At 31.3% G+C, this 21651-nt stretch overlaps 1 protein-coding gene across 1 annotated transcript; it reads right to left on the bottom strand.

Annotated features, from left to right (window-relative positions):
* Nucleotides 1-7600: 7600 nt before the first annotated feature.
* LOC130939214 (UPF0481 protein At3g47200-like) lies at nucleotides 7601-18619 on the bottom strand. Its single transcript, XM_057867335.1, has 5 exons — nucleotides 17402-18619; nucleotides 9289-9363; nucleotides 8793-8895; nucleotides 8040-8133; nucleotides 7601-7709 (listed from the first exon to the last, which is right to left on the bottom strand). The coding sequence occupies exons 1-5, from the start codon at nucleotides 18617-18619 to the stop codon at nucleotides 7601-7603; spliced, it is 1599 nt and encodes a 532-aa protein (XP_057723318.1).
* Between the last annotated feature and the right edge of the window lie 3032 nt (nucleotides 18620-21651).

Genomic DNA, 21651 nt, shown 5'->3' with positions numbered 1-21651 from the left:
TATTGACCTCTTAACATTCTCATTAGTTTAATATGTATTTATCTTACATAAAATTTACACACAAATTAATAAAAAAAATGCACATATGAATTATATATATTTAATTTTAGATTTTGCACGCTTTTTAGAAGTGTATGTTAACAGAAAAATAAAATAAAATAAAACTATGGCTGACGACTAACGAGCTCAATTTGGAAAACAAAATCAATACACTTATTAATATATTTTAAAAATTCTTTTAAAATATAATATAATTTATCTAGAAAAATCACTCCACGTGATAGAATTTGGTATATCCTTATTAAAAGCATCTAATAATTAATTTCAATGAGATTTTGTGTCTAAATATCATACTGAAAAATAATCAGAATATATCCGAGAACGGGCCTGCTACACATACAAGCCTACAAGCATACAAGTTGGCCCAGCCCAAACGCAACTCACGCGTATGAAGAGAGATAATATGGCGCGTGAAAATCACGCGCTCAACATTCGAACGGTTACGTATGGCAGACTCTTCCACTTCTTCCATTTCTTCCATTTCTCAAGGCGCTTTCAAAACAACGAAACCCTCCCATTTTCTAGCGAAAATCAAAATTCAAAATATAGAAATCGTAGTTCGAAAACTGCATCAAAACACCATCAAACTCTCCGTGAAGAATCTGAAGAAAAAACAAAGCAACAATACTCAACGTAAGTCGATTAAGATACTGTATATTTTACTTTTCTTCTACGTCGTTCTTCTAGGGTTTACTATTACTCTTGCTTCTTTGTTAACTGTTCTAAGTTCTACGTCGTTCTTCTAAGTTCTACGTCGTTTTACGTTGTTGTTCTAAGTTCTCCTGCTATTTTTGTTGATTTTTGGGGGTTTATTCCGTAGATTCGGGGGTGTAAACTGCTTAACCTTGTAATGTGGCTTGATATTGAAGCATTGTTGAGTGATATCTGACTAATATCTATACGCATGTATCTGAATAATATCTATGGGTGTATCTCACTGTTATCAATGGGTGTATCTTGCGAATATCTTTGGGTGTATCTGACTCATATATATGGGTGTATCTTACTGTTATCAATGGGTGTATCTTTATGTTATCAATGGGTGTATCTGAGTCATATATATATATGGGTGTATCTTATTGATCTCTTTGGGTGTATTTTTAGTTTCGGAGAAAATGGCAGTAAGAAACCAAACTAAAGACCTTAAATATGCCACACATCTCCTGAATGATAAGTTCAGAAATATGACTGAGGAGAAGAAGGCAATTGTGAGGGATCTTGGATTCGGTGGGTTGATGCACATCCCACCACTGAGGGTAGATCACCAACTCTTAAGGGAGCTGGCAAACAACTTCAAACTTGGGGAGAACAAACTGAAGACAGGATATGGTTCTTTCCAAATAACCCCAAAAAAAATAGGTGATGCGCTTGGCATCAATGCAACAGGTAATTAGCTCAAAATTATAGATGTATATTAAGTTGTTGCTTGGGTGTATATTAACCTGATGCTTGGGTGTATTTGAACCGACTTGGATGCTTTGTTGTCTTCCTTTTTGTAGGAGATCTATTTCCTGAGAAAGTTGACTATAAGAAACTTTCTGATGATGACAAAATAATTTATAGAAGATTCCAGGGTAAGACCCTCAAAAGTCTTACCGATGAAATGATGGAAATCGGCGTTGGCAACGAAGAGGAACGCCTGATGTTCAAGAGGATATTCATCCTCTACATACAGATGGCGTTCCTTTTGCCAACGACGATAAACAAAATATCGCCCGTGCACCTGGCCCCAATTTTTAAGATGGACGGCATAGAGGAGAGAAACTGGGGGGGGGCATATTTTGACCTTCATGATCAAGGGCATAACAGACTATCAAGAGAAGAAGAAGAAGGCAATCAATGGCTGCCTCTTCGCCCTGATGATAATCTACTTTCATCTTTCAAAAAACAAAGGCAAGAACAGGGTTGAAAGACCACCAAAGCCATGGATTGCCAACTGGACTAAGGAGCAGTTGGTGGAAAGAATGAATGCAGAGAGAGAGGAAATTTTGGTGAGTAATCATAATAAGTTGGTGTATTTTATTTACCCGAATGGTGCTAACTAAAATATCTCATGTTTCAGGGGATTGTGAAGTTGGCAGAGACAAGAGAAAAAATGAGAAAAAAATAAAAAAAAAAGAAAAAAAAAAACAAGAAATAAAAAAAAAAAAAAAGGAAGGCGAGCCCAACATCGTCTTCGGAGACAGAAACTACTGACAGTGACACTTCTACCTCTGAGTCTGAGGCTCAAGAAGACTCAGAGGATTCGGGAAGAAAATACCCCGGCAAAAAGGGGAAAAAGTAAGTACCATACTTGGGTGTAATTTCTTTTTCGGTTTGGGTGTATTTTGTTTGTCCACGTTGGGTGTATGTAGCTTATTAAGCAGGGTGTGTTTCGTTTGCTGCGTTGGGTGTATATTGTATATTTAGTTGGGTGTATCTCGTGAATTCATTTGGGTGTATTTTTAGTATGTTCTAAATGACAATTGTTTACCTTCCAGAATGGAATCAAGAAAAAGAAAGCAGAGGCAAGAGGAGTCAGATTCTGATTCAGAATCTGAATCTGAACCAAGTGATGAGTAATGTCCTGAAATTATTACTCCTTTCTTTTGGCTTCTTTATAAAGATTTTGTGTATTAACTGAAGTGTCTTTTATTGACTTATAGGAGCGAAGAATCATCACCTGGGAAGAAGGAGAAGAAAAAGAAAAAAACAAAAACAACTCCAAAAAAGTAAGCAATTCTTTGGATAAAATTCTGTGATAAAATTAATTTTTTATTTCTGATTGGTACTGTTTTTTTTTCCACCCAGAACACCACAAAAAAAGAAAAAAGTTGTTGTGGAGGATTCACCTCCCGAAGAAGATCAATACTTTGACGGGTACAGTACCTCGTAAGCTATACTACGGTCTATCATCGTAATTATTTTTGTTAACGTCTTATTTTATGAATGTAGTGAGAGATATGAAATATCGAGTGACGAACTTGATGAATGGCTAGGGGAAAACGTTCATAAATCTGCTGCAGAGGGGTATGTCTTGCTGGGCTGTGTATTTGTGATTTTGGTGTCTTTTGTTTGCTAATAATTGTATCTTGTTTCACAGGGACAACCAAGCTGACCTGCGATCGACAGAAGGTCGCTATGTGTCCTCTGAAACGTAAGAAGCTTTATTATTTAATAAAATCTTGTTATCATGATTTGGATGTATTCTGTGAAACAATTTGGGTGTATTTTGTGGATCAAGTTGGGTGTATCTTGTTTACTAAGTTGGATGTATATTTCGTTTGAATAACATGAAATCTGTTTAGACTACCGGCTGTGAACTTGGGAAGTGATGATCCTTCCTCTCAAGGACGCACAGAACAGAGTAGTGTAAACCAGCCGTCTCAGAGCATGTAATTTCTCTTTCAAATAACCGTTACTTTTGTCCTTCTAATAACTTCTACTTCTAATTCTGTATATATTTTTTTTAGAAAAAAAAGCCCTTTATTATTTTATTCAAGAAAAAAAAGGCAGCAAAAAAAAGCAAAAACTGCAATTATGTAAGTTCTCAAAAAACAAAGCCCGTCTTCTTTTTGAATTGTTCGGGTGTATTTTTTGACCTTCTTTGGGTGTATTTTAGGTTGACTCCGAATGATTCGAATATGATGGTTGTTAGGGAACAAACGCCGTCGGAAGCGCTTGCAATGTGAGTTTTCCAAGAATATTTCAACCTTATAACCTTATTATTTTCAAATACGTTGTTAACCTTTCATTTTTATTCTTGTTTAGAGTCCCGATCCAGTTTTTTGTGCCGGCATCCCAGCAAACAACCACTGACGCAGATTCTGAACAACCCCTATGCTACAGATTGAAGGGGCTAGAGAAACGTAAGAAAATAGTATTGGGTGTATATTTATTTAGGGTTTGAGTGTATATTTGCTAACAGTTTGGGTGTATATTCTTCCTGATCGATTTTGTGTAACTGTGCAGCACTCCTGAATCCCCCAAACAACTTCAAGAAACAACACCCAAGCTTCCCCCAGCTCCAACAAAAATGTAAGTTCATTAGACTAAAATCAATCTTTGCTTATCATCCGTATATTCTTATACTTACTCTTATTCTTATACATAATGATGCAGTCATCCAGACGCAGAGGACGCTGCTGCCCTGTTGATGATAGCACGGACAGCAACCTATGTTCCTAAAACAGATCCAGGGATGCCATCATTCAGCCTCAGATTGATAGATTCAAGCCAAGAGGGGGCGTCGACGCAGGAGACAGAAAGGAAAAAATCTCCAGAAACTGCAACTATGCTAGAACAATTAGACAGTTTGGTCCAAAAGTTAGCAAGCAGTGCGTCAAAGGGAAAAGACGAAAGTCCACAAATTCATAGGGAGACTGGGGGAGAAAGTTCTGCAAAGTTTGAAACTCCTGGGGGAATAAATCAAATTCCAGATGATATGAAACAAAAGTGCTACATCTGGGGGACGAGACTGAAGGAAGACGCAGATGGCAATACTAACGAGTATGAGGAGATGTGCACTCTGATTGGCCAAGGAGAATACATTTTGATCAGAATGCACCTTGCATCGCTCCAGGCAAAAAGTGATATAGAATCTCAGGTAATATTAGAATAATATTAATGTTTTTACAGCAAAGTCAACTGCAACGTTTATTAATGTAAAATTGATTTCGGCATATATTTCTAGATTGTATCTGCCATCTGCCTCATCCTAAACCAGAAAAATGAAAAGAGGTTTCAGGAACAAATATACTGTCTCCCCCCTGATATTGTGGTAAGTGTTACTTCTACGAACTTTGGGTGTATTTTATGCTTTGATTAGGGTGTATTTTGTGCTTTGATTTGGGTGTATGTTGTGTATTTTCGGTTTTTCATTTCTTGTATCGCAATTCTTGCAGAGCATGGCACTTTCGGATCACCCAAGGGGGGAATTCATATCCCCGAAAACGAACAAAGAATTCAGCGTGGAAGCCTACCCGAGTTTCATTGAATTCATAGATAGAAAAAAATTAAGTTCGCATCCATATGTAAGTTTTCGTTTCCTAAATTTGTTAGTACGCTTATTTACTTATATGCCAAATAAAATAACAAACTGTTGAAATGTGGCAATCCTTCAGATTTTTGCTCCTGTTTGCCACTCGGGACATTGGTGGTTATGGCTGATAAATACGACAAAGCAGAAATGTCAAATACTTGACCCGCTACACAAAAAAGCTCCAAGCGATGAGAAAAAGGACATTAATAAATTCACTGTAAGTTGCCTCTGTCTTCTTTACTTTAATAGATAGCTCTATTTTGAAGGTTGAGTTGGGTGTATATTCTATATTCAGTTGGGTGTATCTTGTCCATTCATTCGGGTGTATTACTGACTTGTTTTGGTATTTAAGGGATATATATTTTCAAGATTGATAACATATGCCGGCGGAAAACCTCTCGAGAAAGGCGAGAAGGAGAAGGAAATTAAAGCCTCATATGTTAAAATTTCAGGCCAAAAAACAAGGTATAAATTTGTGACTCCGAACATTAAACTTTCCTAAATGAGATTTGTAATTTATTTTCTTCGTTTTCAGCTATGACTGCGCTATCTACGTAATGAAGTGGCTTGAGTTAATAGAGCCGAAAAACATTAAAAAGGGGAAGTATGAATGGGATAATTGGACACAGGTAACTGTCTTTAGAACTATATAACTCTGTATTACTTTACTGAATTAATATTTCTGTTTAAACATAACATACTTTTTAATTGTAGGAGGAGGTGGACCACTATAGAGTGGAGTATGCTTCCCGGATACTATTCAGTGAGATGAATACACAGAGAGATCAGGCAATTAGAGAGAGTAGTGCTATAAGGCTGTCGAAGCCATCCTCTGTATTATTGAGTCCGTTTTGTCAGATTAATTCTGCTGATATAGAAACTGGGTAGTTTGTAAATTGAACAAATGATGTAAATATTTGCCATTTATCAACAACTTCTATTCGATGTATATTTTTTCCGATAGCTAAACTATCTGTGATGGTAAACTGCCTGTGATGTATTCAAAAGCTGTATTACAGGTGGTAAAATATGAAGAAAAAATAAAGGCATATATAAACGTAAATTATAAACTGTTACACTCAATGCAAGTCTAACAATACACCCGGGGTTGAATAAAATATACACCCAACTGTCTGTGCTGTATTCAAGATGAATGAATTACATGTACTAAAATATGAAGAAAAACATCAACTGAAATATACGCCCGTAACCTGTGAATTTTTACAGCTTTTGATCTATATGTATCTATATATGTGTCTATATGTAAATTGTCAATTAACAAAAATACACCCAAAAGAAACAGAGCTTTTACACCCATACTATTTATAGCTATACACCCAAAGAGTTATCCCCTGCTGCTGGTACCCTGAGCTGATAATTTATAACTTGTCCCTGATATTGGCTGCAATTTGAATGCGCCGCTGATGCAGCATCAAACAGGTTTATCTGAATATAACACTCCCGCATTAGCTAAACTATTAACTAGAAAAATAAACTCAATCGCCACAAATTTAAAGAACATTACATTTACCTCGCTTAAAACTTTCGTCTTCTTCTTCTTTGTGGCATTTGCAATCTGTTTCGCGAGCTTTGAACCTAGCCTGTTTTTTGGACGTCCTCTTGTTTGAATCCTTGGCGGGCTTTGAAGCTCGTTAACGGATTCCAAGTTGGCGTCTTCGTGGGATAAAGAAGATGTCCCCTTCCTTTTGGCTTTTAGTGCTTCCATCTCGGCCATGACGTTATCGTACGAACGGTGCAGAATTGCAGTGAGCTCCTCCGATTCGGAGGCAAATTCGCAAATATTTTGCGAACGAAAAACCAATTGGTCGAACCTCTTGCTTCTTGGCTCCATTAGTGGCTCGTCGTGGCTGCTCTTGATGTGTGTGTGTTGCCTCTTTACCTTCTTGCTCCATCGTTCCAGTATGTATCTAGGGGACACTTGGCTTACTTGTTCGAAGCTTAACACGCTTAGTGCGTGACGGCACAGTATCCCTCTCGACTCGAATAATAAGCATTAGCATTTTACCTCGGCTGCAACTGAGTCGTATGTAACCGCGAACTTGTCGAATATTGAGCTGGAAACTTGTTCTCCGACTTCGTATACTGAATAGCCTAGAGCGGAATTCTTTAATCTGGTGATGCAATTCGCCTTTCCTCTGAATTGGGCTTGGACTTCCCTAAACTTTGCGTGAGTGTACGCATCTTGCAACTGAGCTTCGATGGAGGATTTGGTTGCACACGGTATGACCGTATGAAAATCTGCAGCATCTGATTCTCTCTCTGCTTGCTCCCTGCTTCCGAGGCAATTATCGTACTGTTTGACAAACTGAATGAGCGAGCTGTTCCGGGTGATGTACTTGTTAAAAAATGAATGCATGCTCTCGCTCCTTTGTGTGTTTCTCATCCCTGCCCAGAAGTGGTGATCCAGATAGATAGGAACCCATATGTGACGGTCTTCGTACAGATCTGCATAATACACCCAAACACACACTATAAAATACACCCGAGAGATCGTACAATTTACACCTCAGCTGCAGATTTTAAAAACACATTACCTGAAAGCCACTTGTTGTCCGCAAGACCAAAATTCACCAGAAAATCGTTCCAATTCCTATCGAATGAGTCTTTGCTGTGAGAATTCCAAACAACATGGCTCATTTGTTGTTCGATATCGGCATGTCCCTTGTACCCGTTTAATTTGCTTGGAATCTTCTTTATGATGTGCCAAATACACCAGCGGTGAACTGTTGTTGGCATACAGGCCTCTAAAGCCCTTTTCATTGATGCGCACTGATCGGTGAGAAACCCTTTCGGAGCGTTTCCTCCCATGCAATGAAGCCAGCATTGAAATAACTATTTGAATGATTCAATTTCTTCGTTCTTCATCAAAGAGCATCCGAGAAGTGTTGACTGACCGTGGTGATTCACCCCGACAAAAGAACCACAGACCAAATTATACCTGAAACGAATTACCATGGTCCAGAATGCAAAATCATTAGGTACACCCCAACAAATGCTTAGAATACACCCAATGAAACAGCCAGTATACACCTCTGCCGTGGATTCGTAGAAATAAATTAATTTAGCATCATAAACAGGGACAGTTTGTTACCTGTTTGTATTGTAGGTGGTGTCGAATGAAATGACATCTCCGAAATACTCAAAGGCGGCTCTGCTTCTTGCGTCGGCCCAAAAAGCCAGCTTAATCGATTTATCCTCCTCGAGTTCGAGCTCAAAAAAGAAATTCGGATTCTTCTCTTTCATTCTTAAGAAATATTTTCCGAATTCCTTTGCATCTTCTTGTTCAGAAACATTCCGCACTTCCCTGGTAATGTAATTCCTCACGTCCTTTTCGATAAAACTTAACTCGCGGTGACCCCCGGCAGCCGCAACAAATGATTGGTAGGTTTTGCTTGGTCTGATACCGGCCTCGTCGTTATTCTCTATCGTACGACGAATGGACATGCTTAGTTCCCTGTGCTGTTTGAGCATCTCTGCTTTGCTTGGACAGCAGGGGTGTGAATGATCCAAGCACCGACATCCTTCAATGTGTGTATATAAATTCTTGCAGGACAGTTTAAACCGGCTGTCGGATTGGTCTTCTCGGTTGGAGATATTTTAGATCTCCATTTTCCCTCTCTGCTACATGTAATCAGTTGATTCTTAATCTCATTTCCCTTCCTATTTATGCACCGAACTCTTGTAGAGAAACCTGCAGCCTTGGCGTAGTTCCTGTAAAATTTTCCGGCATCTTCAAGGGTGGTAAAGGTCATTCCAACCTTCGGAACAAGCTCGTCATCAACAACCGAGAGAGGCTGCACAATACACCGTGTCAGAACTGTGAATACACCCATAGATATGATACAAATACACCCAATCATGTCTAATATGATACACCCGAACCAAAACAACTCAACTACAGAATGACCTTTAAAGCCATAAACTGTCAATACACAGGCTGCAGAATACACCATGTCAAAAACTAAAAACACACCCAATCATGTCTGATATAATACACCTGAACAACAACAACTCAATTAAAAATAACAAAAAACCAGTAAAGTGTATATACACCCACACTTTTAGCTAAAATACACCCAAAGAAGAATTGATCTACACCCGAGCGTCTGCTATAAATTTCAGGTAATTAAACAATGTTGAGCAATTTTTAAACTACACAATGCTATACAAATTACTGTAAATCAAACCTCAGGAACTTCGTTAGATCCATAATCCACTTCGCCTGGATTCAGCACACAATCTGAGCTTGAAGGATCCATTATCTTCAAAACGAGTTCAAACTTTGATTTCAGAAAACAACAAATCAAAAGAGAAAACGAAGCTCGAGTTGCAGAGAGAGAAAAAGATAACGTAAACGAAGAACATACCAGTGAGAAAAGGAGAGGAAAAGATCGATGGAGAAGAATGAGGGAAGACGCGCGAGAAGAAGAACAAGCAAATCTCAAAATAACGAAAACGAAGAAGGAAACAAATATTTTAAATTTGGAAGTTAGATATACGCGGGATATTATATAGCGCGTGTAATCAACGTGCGTGGAGGGGCGCGTATTTTAACTTTATTGTTTAATAAACTTGTAAAGCATACAAGCCCTAATGGCTTGTATGCAGAGCTTTTCTGATCCGCGAACTATTTAAAAACAAGTCAATATAGAACGTGGGAGGCTAACTAGCTATTAGATATTAAACAAGTATAATCACCCGTGCCATGCACGTGAGAAGATTGAAATTATAATTTTAAATTATTTTTTAAAAATTAATTTGAATTATAATAATTTAATTAATAAAAAAGTAACATGTTATGCATTGTTTGTTTTTTTTAACTCAGTGTTAATTGGATTAATTCTAAAATAGTTATTAATCGGTTTTAATAATGTACTTTTTTCAATAAATTACACATATATACTGAATGTGATCATAAATAATATAGTAATAATAGTTAAATCCACCAACAAATATATTAGCTATATTATCACACTATTAAACAAATTAAATATAAAGACTATTAACACTTATAAATCTATAAAATCGTACTTTCTTTGATTCATGCGAGGGTTTACTTGTCAAATAAATTTAAAATATAAACAAAAACTATTTATAAGATGGACCTAGCATCACTTGAAAGAATCATGGAAAATAATCAACTTATCTTATCATCCATGAGAACCATTTCTACGTAAGTCGTATTGTTCTTGTCAAATTTGTATCGGACTTTCCATAACCTTATAATTCTTGCCTTTATTTTTCAAACTTTTTCATTACATAATCTACCGTACCATAGGTAACACTGTTGATAGAATCGTAATTAGTAGCCCTTAGGTATGAAAAATAATAAATAGAAGAAAATTTATGTCCGAGGTACGAATTTTTTAAATGATAAATTAAATAATTATAACAATTCACTATTACTCCTTCTCTATATATGTATATACACTAATTATACACGATAATAATTAGCAAATATCTTCAATGGAGATACTTACTACAGTTAGGTGAAATTTATTTCATTATATTTTATTAACCTTTATGATTAATTCAATAGAGATACTTACTCAATATATATGTTATCTACATTAATTATATGCCAATATTTTTAGAAAATAGCTAAAAGATGAGATATATAAATATATATAATATCATTGCTATATAGGAAGTAGGGCTGTCAAACGGGCTAGTCTGGTCCATTTAGGCCCAGCCCATTAAGCTAGTGGGTTAAATGGGCTGGCCCATTTAAGCCCACTTTATTCGCAGGCCAGAATTTTAATTTTTAGCCCGGACCGTTTATGGTCAGTCCAATGGGTTAAACGGGCCAGCCCATTTATCATTTAATTTTATTTTTTGAAAAATATTTTGACAAAAAATTACCACTTTTAGGTCAAAAATCTTTAAAAATAATATTTTTTTAGTTGATAGGTCTGATTTTCAGGTCGAATCGAGAGAAATATCAACTAAAAGTACTGATTTTTTTGAAAAAAATGTAAAAAAAAAAAATAAACGGGCCACCCATTTAGCACACAGGCTAGCCCGAAATTTAAACGGGTTTAATTTTAGAGGCAAAGTCCGCCCATTTAAATGGGTAAACGGGTTGGTCCGATGAGTTTAGCCCATTTTGACGGTTCTAATAGAAAGCATACATAAATTGATACATTTTTTTATTATATTATACCACTTAAAATTGTAGTATCATGTTGTTATTAATTCTAGATACTTGCTATAATTATATCAAATTTAATTATGACTCTAAATAAATAAAATAGATAACATTCAATATTATTTTTTTCTTTTTACATTCAATATTTACTGTAAATATAAAAAGTAAGATAATTAATGAAAAAATATGAACAGAAAATAAAATATATTAATTAAAATTTAATTTGTTATCTAATTAATCTTGTATCCATACGATAAAACTTTATGAAAATGTTATGAATCACAAACTTTTTTTATTCTACATAAAAAAATACTATACGTAACTTTTAGTCGTACAAAAATAATTATAAGAATTAATTATTGATGTTGATATTAATCACAATTAATTATTGATATCCTATTCTTTTTTAAATATATTTTACCTTTTTTAAAATATAATGCATGTACCATGTAGACCTTATTATTATTATTATTATTATTATTATTATTATTATTATTATTATTATTATTATTATTATTATTATCCACTAATTGATATCAAATTAATAGGTCACTATTAATATGTGCATCAACTATCTTCTAATAAAATTATTATACTTAAATGCGGATTAGAACTATATCAATTGATATAATTAGAATGATTAAAAATATCGATAATTGATACGTAGTTTAATAACGCATTGAATATTGATTATAATTAATTAATTTATATAAATTATAATAAATGGTGAGATTTGAATGGCTAATCAAATTAATTAATTGATATAATTAATTAATTATAATTGATTTGCTTTGACGAATTAAATAAAATTGATTTGGAAACACCTCAAGAGCATGCCATATCAGTTCCATCATTAAATGCAAAAATTATATTTTTATATAATAGAATAGAATAGAATAGAATAGATAGATAATAAAGATATTTTCTTAAATTAGTGTAATTATACATTATTCATTAAATATTTATTATAATATTGTAATATAATTATAATAAAAATATTTTTATAAAATAAATTTATTTAGAGAAATATAAATTGGTTATTAATGCCCGGTGCCATTATCATATAATTATCATATTATATTATTATTATCATTATTATTATCAATATAATTAAAATAATCAAAAATATTTTCGATTGAAAATTGATAAGTAGTTTAATAATGTATTAAATATTGATTTCATATAACTATAATAAATATATTTTCTTAAATTAGTATAATTATGTATTATTGCTTAAATGCTAATTATAGTATAATTATAATAAAGATATTTTTATAAAATAAACTTAGAAGAGAAAATAGTGTATTAATTTTGGCGGGAAAATAGATTCACGAGGAAATCGACACCTCACTTTCATTAGTTGGAAGAAAACCCAATTTTAGTATATATATATATATATATATATATATATATATATATATATATATAAACTAATTACAAACGGTATGAATTTTTAATGCAGATACTAATTGCTACTAATAGAAAAAAATTATATAAATAGAAATTATATAATTTCAATCAATTTCGTATAACAAAACAGTGGTTAACAAAAAGTATGGAATCATTTTTTGACATACGTATTATGCCATACGTATAAATTATACGGGTTATTTTATAACTTCATATATATATGTATAACAAAGCAGTTTAATATTATATTTTATCTATATTAATTATATGTCAAAATTCTAAAAAAAGAGATAAAAGTGGAGATATATAAATATGTATAATATTATTGTTATATATGAAGCAATTTTATATTACTATAATTATAGAGACTTACTATAATTATATCAAATTTATTTATGACTGTAAATAAATAAAATAGGAAACAATCAATACTAAATTTTTTCTTTTTATAGTCAAAATTTACTGTAAATATAAAAAATAAAATCACTAATGATTAAAAATTTGAGTAGAAAATAAAACTCCATAAACTAAATTCAATTTGTTAACTAATTAATTTGATGTCCATATATTATTATTATTATTATTATTATTATTATTATTATTATTATATTGACTAAAACTATGAATACATACTAATAAAATTATTACATACGAATGAGAATTAGCTAGGATTTTATCAATTATATAAATTTGAAATTATTATTATTATTATTGAATAATGATGATAATTCATGTGATAATGAATATTACCTATAAAACATCTAAAATTAAATAATATTCAACAGTAATTATGTAACAATTATAATTTAAAAATTACTGTATATGAAGTCACGTAAATGATTATTATAATTGATATAATAATTGCTATAATTGCTAGATATTCTCAATCTTATAGGTTGTATCAATTTAACTATATCAATTATATTCAAATTAGTAGTCAATTATTTTTATGAAAATTCTTGCTATAATTAGGTTATACTTATGAGATTATCTTGTATTAATCGTTATAATTAATTTAATAAAGATATTTATTAAGTATATATGTTATTTATATTAATTATATGCCAATATATATTTGTAAGAATGAGTTTAAAAAAGTAATATATAAATATATATAATATTATTGTTATATAAAAGTTAGATTTAAATAATATATTAAATATTGATTTGATATAATTATAATAAAAATATTTTTCTAAAATAATATAATCATACATTATTCATGAGCTAATTATAATGCAATTAAATATATAATAATATTCTATATTATTTATTTACCGTCATGATTTGATTTGATTGTTTTCTAGTTTATTTACTTACATAAATGATTAAAATATATAACATAACTATCGTAATTATTATAATTTTGTGATATAATTATAATTAACATATTTTATCATAATTAAATATTGATTTGATATAATTATAATGAAAATTTTTTTCTAAAATAATATAATCATATATTATTTATGAGACAATTATAATGCAATTAAAGATATTATTATATCATAATGTCTACTTACTATATTAATATAATATCAAAAGATACATGTTTCATTATTTTTTATAGATAAAATCGGTTTTTATTGGCAACTAAATTGTGCTTAGGACAACGAAAAATTATATATTTAGGTAGAGTTTTTTTTGTCAAATATAATGAAAATACTAATAAAAAAATAAAGAATAAAAATAAATTTAAATAATATACTTGACACCACTTTATTTTATTAATTATTAAATTATTTAAAAATAGTACATCCACGAAAAATAATCATAATATATAAATTGAGGCAATAATTTAAAATTCTCTAATTATAATTTAATCAAATACTAATATTAAAACCAAAATTACTTAAACAATATTGAATCTATTCTAGTCTTTAGTCACGTATAGTATAAAGTCATTCTCGTAACGACAACCAACTGAAATAATATCGTAAGTATCAACATTTAAAATTCGTACAAATTTAAAATTAATAATACATTAACAGAGTTAAAAACACAACGAAAAGGATGACAAAAGTATTGAGAGTTTGGACATTCATTTTGCAGCTCACAATAAAAATCTGAGGACACTTGCTGCAATAAGAGCAATTAAAAAAAACAAAAAGAAAAACAAAATCTAAATTTGAACCAAATTGACCAATTTAGGATGGTGAATCTAATGAGAAATTATGCAACCGAATAATTATAATAATTTGATAAAAAAGGAGGATGAGTAAATTATAAATGTTAGATAATTAAAATTATTGATAAATAGTTTAATAACGATCTACTTAATTTTAATTATTTAAATTATAAAAATAAATTACAAATGTTAGATAATTAAAATTATTGATAAGTAGTTTAATAATGCATTAATAATTAAAATATCACAACTGATATTACAACTTTAATCGAATAATTAAAATTATAATAATTTACTCATTCTCCTTTAACCACATTCCATTAGGTTGGTCATAATAGGTGAGTAGATCCAACAATCATTCGGTAAAGTAGAAATTATTGCCCCTTCTTTGAACGCTTACATCCATGTAGTTGGAATCCGAATCAGTGAAGACAACTCGATGGGGTATTTTATAGATGTGATGCATTGTAAACGATTGTGGTAAAAGACAATTGAACTGGAACATTAGACGATAAGAACAACTTAGAGTAACAACAATTAATAAATTATTAAAAGAATAATATAATAGAATGAGTATATGAAAAATATTATAAAAAAATTTTAAATTGTACCTTAAAAGGATCAACTTCAATAAAAAATGAAGAATACATTCTTATTCTATGAAGTAGTAAAAAAAATACTAAATACAAAATTATGAGCTGACTCTCAAATTTAGATGTATGTACGACAGAAAAATACTATTTATAGACCTTAGAAAAACAAAAATAAATATGTAAATTAATTACTATTAAGGCAATTTGTTATTATGTATAGTAATTACGCATTATAATTGATAAGTAGTTTAATAGTGCATTAAATATTGATTTGATATAATTATAATGAAGATATGTTCTTAAATTAGTATAATTATATATTATTCATTAAATATTAAATATAATATAATAATATAATTATAATAAATAATTTAGAATAGATGAAAAATTTTATTCGTTTTGGAGGGAAAACGGACTCACGAGAGAGTGACATATCACTCTTATTAGCTGGGAAAAAATCCAATTTTAGTATATTAAGTAGATTAGAGAAAAACACGTATTCGATATTTCCATCGTATTGTTTACCTGGTATATTGAAATATACAAAGGAGCGCGCGGTAATGTTGAAATATAGAACGTATGCAATTCAATGTGGATGATGAAAATATGGTACTTTAAAATGATTGGTGAAGATATTGAATTAGCTAAGGAAGAGTGAAGGAAATTGGTAAATATATAGAAATGACAAACCATCTATGAGGTGGTCAAACGAGATCTACATGTAAATGGTCTTTTTGTAAATATGATACATGACAGAGCACAATAACGTTGTTTGATTCATGTAGCCGACCCCACTTAGTGGGACAAGGCTTTGTTGTTGTTGTTATTGTATATAGAAATGACAAAAATGAATAAATAAAACGTGAGGTGGGCATGAAAAAGAGAATACTGTACCACATACCATATAGAATTGAAGTAAAGAATTAGTTCTTTAATTTAGTTATTGTTTAGGTACCAGTTGTTTATTCAAGCTATTCCCTTGCATTTTGGTGGTCCAACAAGGATTGGATAAATTTGCATGAAGATTGTTGGAACCCATGTTGGGATGGAAGTAAAAAAGCACTATTGTGAGAGTACACAACACAATTTCACCAAATAGTTTTACACAAATATCTAATGATATATAATTCTCTTTAATAAAATGAAATAAAATATTTAATCTCAATTGTTAGATTAAGGCTCCAATTATTCTAAAATACTATATACTAACCAAGAAAACTGTTGAAGCTGACGAACTCTGTTACTAAGTACTTATTTGATTTTTACAACTTCAGAAAAATTCCGTTTAAAATTTGAAAGGCAGAAGAAATTAATTAAATTATTAATTTATTCTGATATGTTTAATTTGAGAAAAAATAATAATGAAAATTTAGCATGATTTGGTCTCATGGAATTTTTTTCTTTTTTATGATAAAATCAAAAGTTGAAAATTCTTGGTGTAAACAATTTATTATTTAAGTCGTATTAAAAATAAAGCAAATATAATGACCATTTCTCTTTTTCTTGTTTTATTTATGTTTCCTATCTCTACTCTATATGAGTGTATGTTTATTTGTTGGTGAAAATTCACGTGAAGTTGATACCTGAAAGACGTTAGATGATTTGACTAAATTTTTATCTAACGGTTCTCAGATATCATCTTCACGTGAAGTTGACTTTACCTAAGTTTTCACCTTATTTGTTTCTCTAATCACTTTGGTAGTGTTTTTTTTTTTTTTCTAGCTAAATCTTCTTAATATTATTATTATTATATATTATTGACAATATGGAAAGCAACAATAATATATATCAATTACAATTTACAAAGCTCAAATTAAAAGAGTTGTCACATATATTATACACTATTAATTAAATTAATGAAAGAATAGAAATTAAAATATGCCATGGAGTCTTGGCAATAATATAATAACTAAGACACCTCAAATCTAAGTAGATTATTGAATCAACCACCTTCAGAAGCTCATGAATAGCCTGCCTTTTTTCGTGGCTACTACTTATTTAACTTGGAGAATAGAACATACGGTCTGAATAACAGAAAGGAGGAGCAATATAATTCCAGCAATAGAAGCTGCTGTCTTCCATGGAGTGGGGAAATAATCGCGTCTCAGGGTTGCCATTTTAGTGTTGCAAGGATGTTTGTAGTAAGCATTCAAATCATCACAAATTTGGAGATAATTAACATTATAATTTTCCAATAGAATATGTTTATCAACATCTCTAAATAGCTTAGCCACTGAAATGTCACTGCCACTTACATCACTCTGAATTATTCCACCTTTGATGAGGACATCCGCATCCCTGTTTGAGTTGACAAGTTGTTTGAGGAAGTTAACATAGTCGGTGATGTAGTGTTCATCAGGATAGTGACACTGTTCCAAAGCCACAGTATTCCTCAACCAAACTTCAGTGAAATCATCTACAGTAATATGCGGGATTGTAAGAACACCATGTTCAAATTTCAAGTCTAGTATGTCAATAGGACTTGATTTATTTACTACTTGGAACTTCAGTCCTGCTTCAAGTAACTCAGATGCACTATGACCAAGAACTAAGTGTTTATGTTTTCTTTCACAAGGTCGTCGTTGTTTTAAAATGCAGTATCTACACAAATCAGTGAAGTGCACTATTTGGTCATTGACATTATTTTCAGCTGAGAAATAACTGTAAGAAAGATCCATAAACGAAGGGAATTCATCGTCACCATCGGAAGAAGCAAAAGCAAGATTGTATAGCTTGACGAAAACAAAAAGAGGAAGTTGATTCTCGAGTAACAACAAATCATAGGATAGCCGAAGCTGCAGCCATGATTTTGAGAAGATAACATCATCATCCTCTGTCGGCCCCTCATCATATCGGAGGAAAAGCTCAAATACGAAACCACAATCTACCAATATCAACTTCACGAATTCATCTACTGTGAGATCGATCTTCTCAGAGTAACATGCACGGATTTGTGGTTCCAACTCTCTTACACAACTCATCAAATCGGTCAAACTTGCCTTGGATCTTTTAATGAAATGTCTGCAATAAACCTGCTTGTGGCTTTCCATGCTTAAAACCCTTGGATTTCGATGATGAAGAGGGCCAACAGAAACAACCATTGGGGTGTATGCATCTTCATTGGTTTGGCGGATATCATGGGGCACTTTGTAGATGCAGCAACTTTTGTTTGAAAACAGAGGCTGTGCCTTCTCCAGCATAGCTTCAAACTCTATAGCTACATGATCCTCATTTTCCATATCTATAATAATATATATATCAAGGTGATGATAGTTGTAAACTCTTATTTGTGCATAAATATATGAGAAAGTCTAGGCCAGCAACTTTTGTGTTTTGTGGCCAACACTTAATTATTAGAAGAAAAGTGAGCGATCTCTTACTATTGGGCATTGGAGGCATTGGAGATAATCTCACACCATTAAAAACACTATTGATGGTCAATTGATAGTTACAAATCACAAAAGTTGCTGGCCCTAGCACTCCTCTAAATATATATTACCAAATTTATTTTTCAATGAGTCTTTTTGAAAATGCGAAAATAATAAAAACATGAAATTACTCCGAGACAAAATAATAGGGTAAAGATGGCTTTTTTACGTATGTTTTAATTTATAATTATGCTAGATATCATTAAAATTTGTTATGAGTATAAAATATCTTTTAAAATATAAAATATACATTAAAATGGCTAAATCTTTATCTTAGTTAACTTTCCATCTTCAAAAGAAAAAAAATTGATGTAATTAGCAGCATGTGTATCTTATGCATGTGCATGCTTATGACATTTATGTTGGACAAGAATGAAGGAAATTTGTAATACACAATATAAATTTGTGCACTCATTTACCTGGTATACGTTGGAATAGACAAGCTAAGAGAGCAGTAATAATGATATTATTGTCCAAAACTGTGTCCAATTCAATGTGGATGATATGTATGTGCAAACCCTAGAGTAGCACCCACCAGATTCAACTTGGATGATGAAAAATTATTTGAAAAATCACTTCTAAATTTAGCTAGCGAAGGAGTGAAAGAAAATGGTAAAATATATAGAAATGACAAAGTGAATACTGCCATATAGAGAAGTAAAGAATTTGTTCTTTAATTTAGTTTTTGCATACGTACCAATTCTTTATTCAAGGTATTCCATTATACTTTGGTGGTCCAAGAATAAATTTGCAGTGAAGACTGTTCAAGTTCATTTTTGGATTGAAGTAAAAGTGTGAAAGTACACAACATAACGAGTTAAACAAAACGCTTTAATTTCTAACAAAACAATCCATTGGGATAAAAAATTAATTTTGTGATAGGGAATTGTATTTTTTGAATAAAAACTAAAATGTAATTAGCTAGGGACAAATTGTCTTTTTAATATTTAATTTTTTAAAAAAGAAATTCATTAGGGACAACTTGTAAAAAATGCCGGAAGCAAATTGTAGAAAGCAAATCTATTTTCATAAGTACATGCAATATTAACTCAATAAATTATGAAATTACATCATTTTTATGGAATTTATTACTTTCTACACCACCATTTGCATATTGATTAGTGAAATCTTTTACGCTCTAACTGCACTCCATTTAGCAAAAGATTAATCTCTACATACAAGTAATTTTGCTATACAAGTCTTACAAGTCCTTTAATTGATGTTACGCTCAAATGCGCTTGTTATACATATATGTTCCACGCGCCTCTAATAGATTTTTAACTCAATCAATGCACGAATATATAACTTCCTTTTTTAAAAAAATTCCATTTTCTTTTTCGAATTTCTTGCCTTCTCTCTTCTATCTCTTTCGTGAGTTTCTCTCTGCTTTTTTCTTTGCCGTTTACGTGCGTTTCTATCTGCTTCCACCTTCTTTATTTACGTGCTTTTCTCTCTCTATTCTTTTTTTTCGTTATTCTCGATTTCCATTGTTTTTTGACATCAAGTTCTGAAATCGTTTTTGAAGATAATAGATGATTCAACTTCAGATTGTCAGATAAACTAGAACAAAGTGAATTTTAAAACTGAATCCAATGAAATTCCTGAGGTGTGATTTAGTTTTAGTTAGTAATTGAATCTGAATTTGAATCAAGTTAGTAGTTTTTTATTGTGTAGCTGAATAATGCGTGAACCTTGTCTGTGAAATTTGCTGTTAATTCTTCCTTGTTTGAATTGAATCTAATGTACTAGTTTTGATTAGAATTAATATAATTTTGTTCATTTTATATCAGACGTTCAGGTGTAGATTAGAAATATTTGGGTGTATTTTAGAAAATTTTGGGTATATTTACCGTTTATTTCTGTTTAGTTATGATTCATGAATCTGATTTTTGTTATTTTTATGATGGTTTTATAGTTGTATTTGCATTCTATAGTTTATGTTTGTTTTAATATGGTGTATTTTAGGTGTATTTTGCAGTCTTTCTGTAGTGTTGATGACCAGTTTGTCCCCAAGGTTGGGATGACTTTTAATACCCTTGAAGATGCTGCAAAATTCTACAAGGATTATTCAAAGGTTGCAGGCTTTTCTACAAGAGTTCAGAGCACAAATAAGAAGGGAAATGAAATTAAGAATCCATGTATATTTGTATTCAAGTATGTATTTTATACTGGTGTCTGATTTTGGTAGTTGATTTTAGTGTACACGTAACATAACTCATTTCTGTATTTGCAGCAAATTTGGGTGTAAAACGAAGATATTTAGGTGTAGTTTTATTCTGATAAGTTCTGCGTAATTCATAACTCTTCCTCTTCATCCTCCTCATCTTATGCTGCTTTTTCTTTTTTTTTTCATCATCATCACCATCGTCTTCTTTTTTTTCTTATTCATCTTTTTCTTTTGTTTTACCTTCTCAAATTTCTTCTTGTTTTACTCTCTTAACAAGAATAAAAACAAAAAAATCAAACAAAAAAGAAGAAGAAATACATAATGTTGCAAAATTACTTGGAAGATGATGAACTTACATTCATTTAACTAAAAGAAATAAAAAAATAAGGAAAAGAAGAAGAAGAAGAAAATGCAGCATTAGAGAAAACATTTTTCTGTACAAAAATACTATTTGTACACTAAAATCAGCCATTAAAATCAGTCACCAATGTATTTGTGTATAAGGATAAAGTACTAAATTAGTCCTCTACGTTTGGGCGTAATCCTGTTTTGGTCCTTAAGGTTTAAAGTATCCTATTTGAATCCAAAAAGTTTCATTTAGCTTCAATTTAGTTTCACCGTGAGGTCAAAGATAAATAATTAACGAAATGTTCTACATGATAGCATACAAGAACAA

This window comes from Arachis stenosperma, chromosome 7 (assembly GCF_014773155.1).
Source record: "Arachis stenosperma cultivar V10309 chromosome 7, arast.V10309.gnm1.PFL2, whole genome shotgun sequence".
NCBI classification, from domain to species: domain Eukaryota; kingdom Viridiplantae; phylum Streptophyta; class Magnoliopsida; order Fabales; family Fabaceae; genus Arachis; species Arachis stenosperma.
The sequence above is the reverse complement of the archived record's forward strand: the minus strand, read 5'-3'. Positions and strand labels throughout refer to the sequence as shown.

Coding starts and splice junctions, on each gene's coding strand:
- LOC130939214 (XM_057867335.1), bottom strand. CDS start 18,619: ATGGAAAATGAGGATCATGTAGCTATAGAGTTTGAAGCTATGCTGGAG. Junction 8,896..9,288: donor GATCTAACGAAGTTCCTGAG/GTTTGATTTACA, acceptor TGTATTGTGCAG/CCTCTCTCGGTTGTTGATGA. Junction 8,134..8,792: donor GAACTACGCCAAGGCTGCAG/GTTTCTCTACAA, acceptor AATCCACGGCAG/AGGTGTATACTGGCTGTTTC.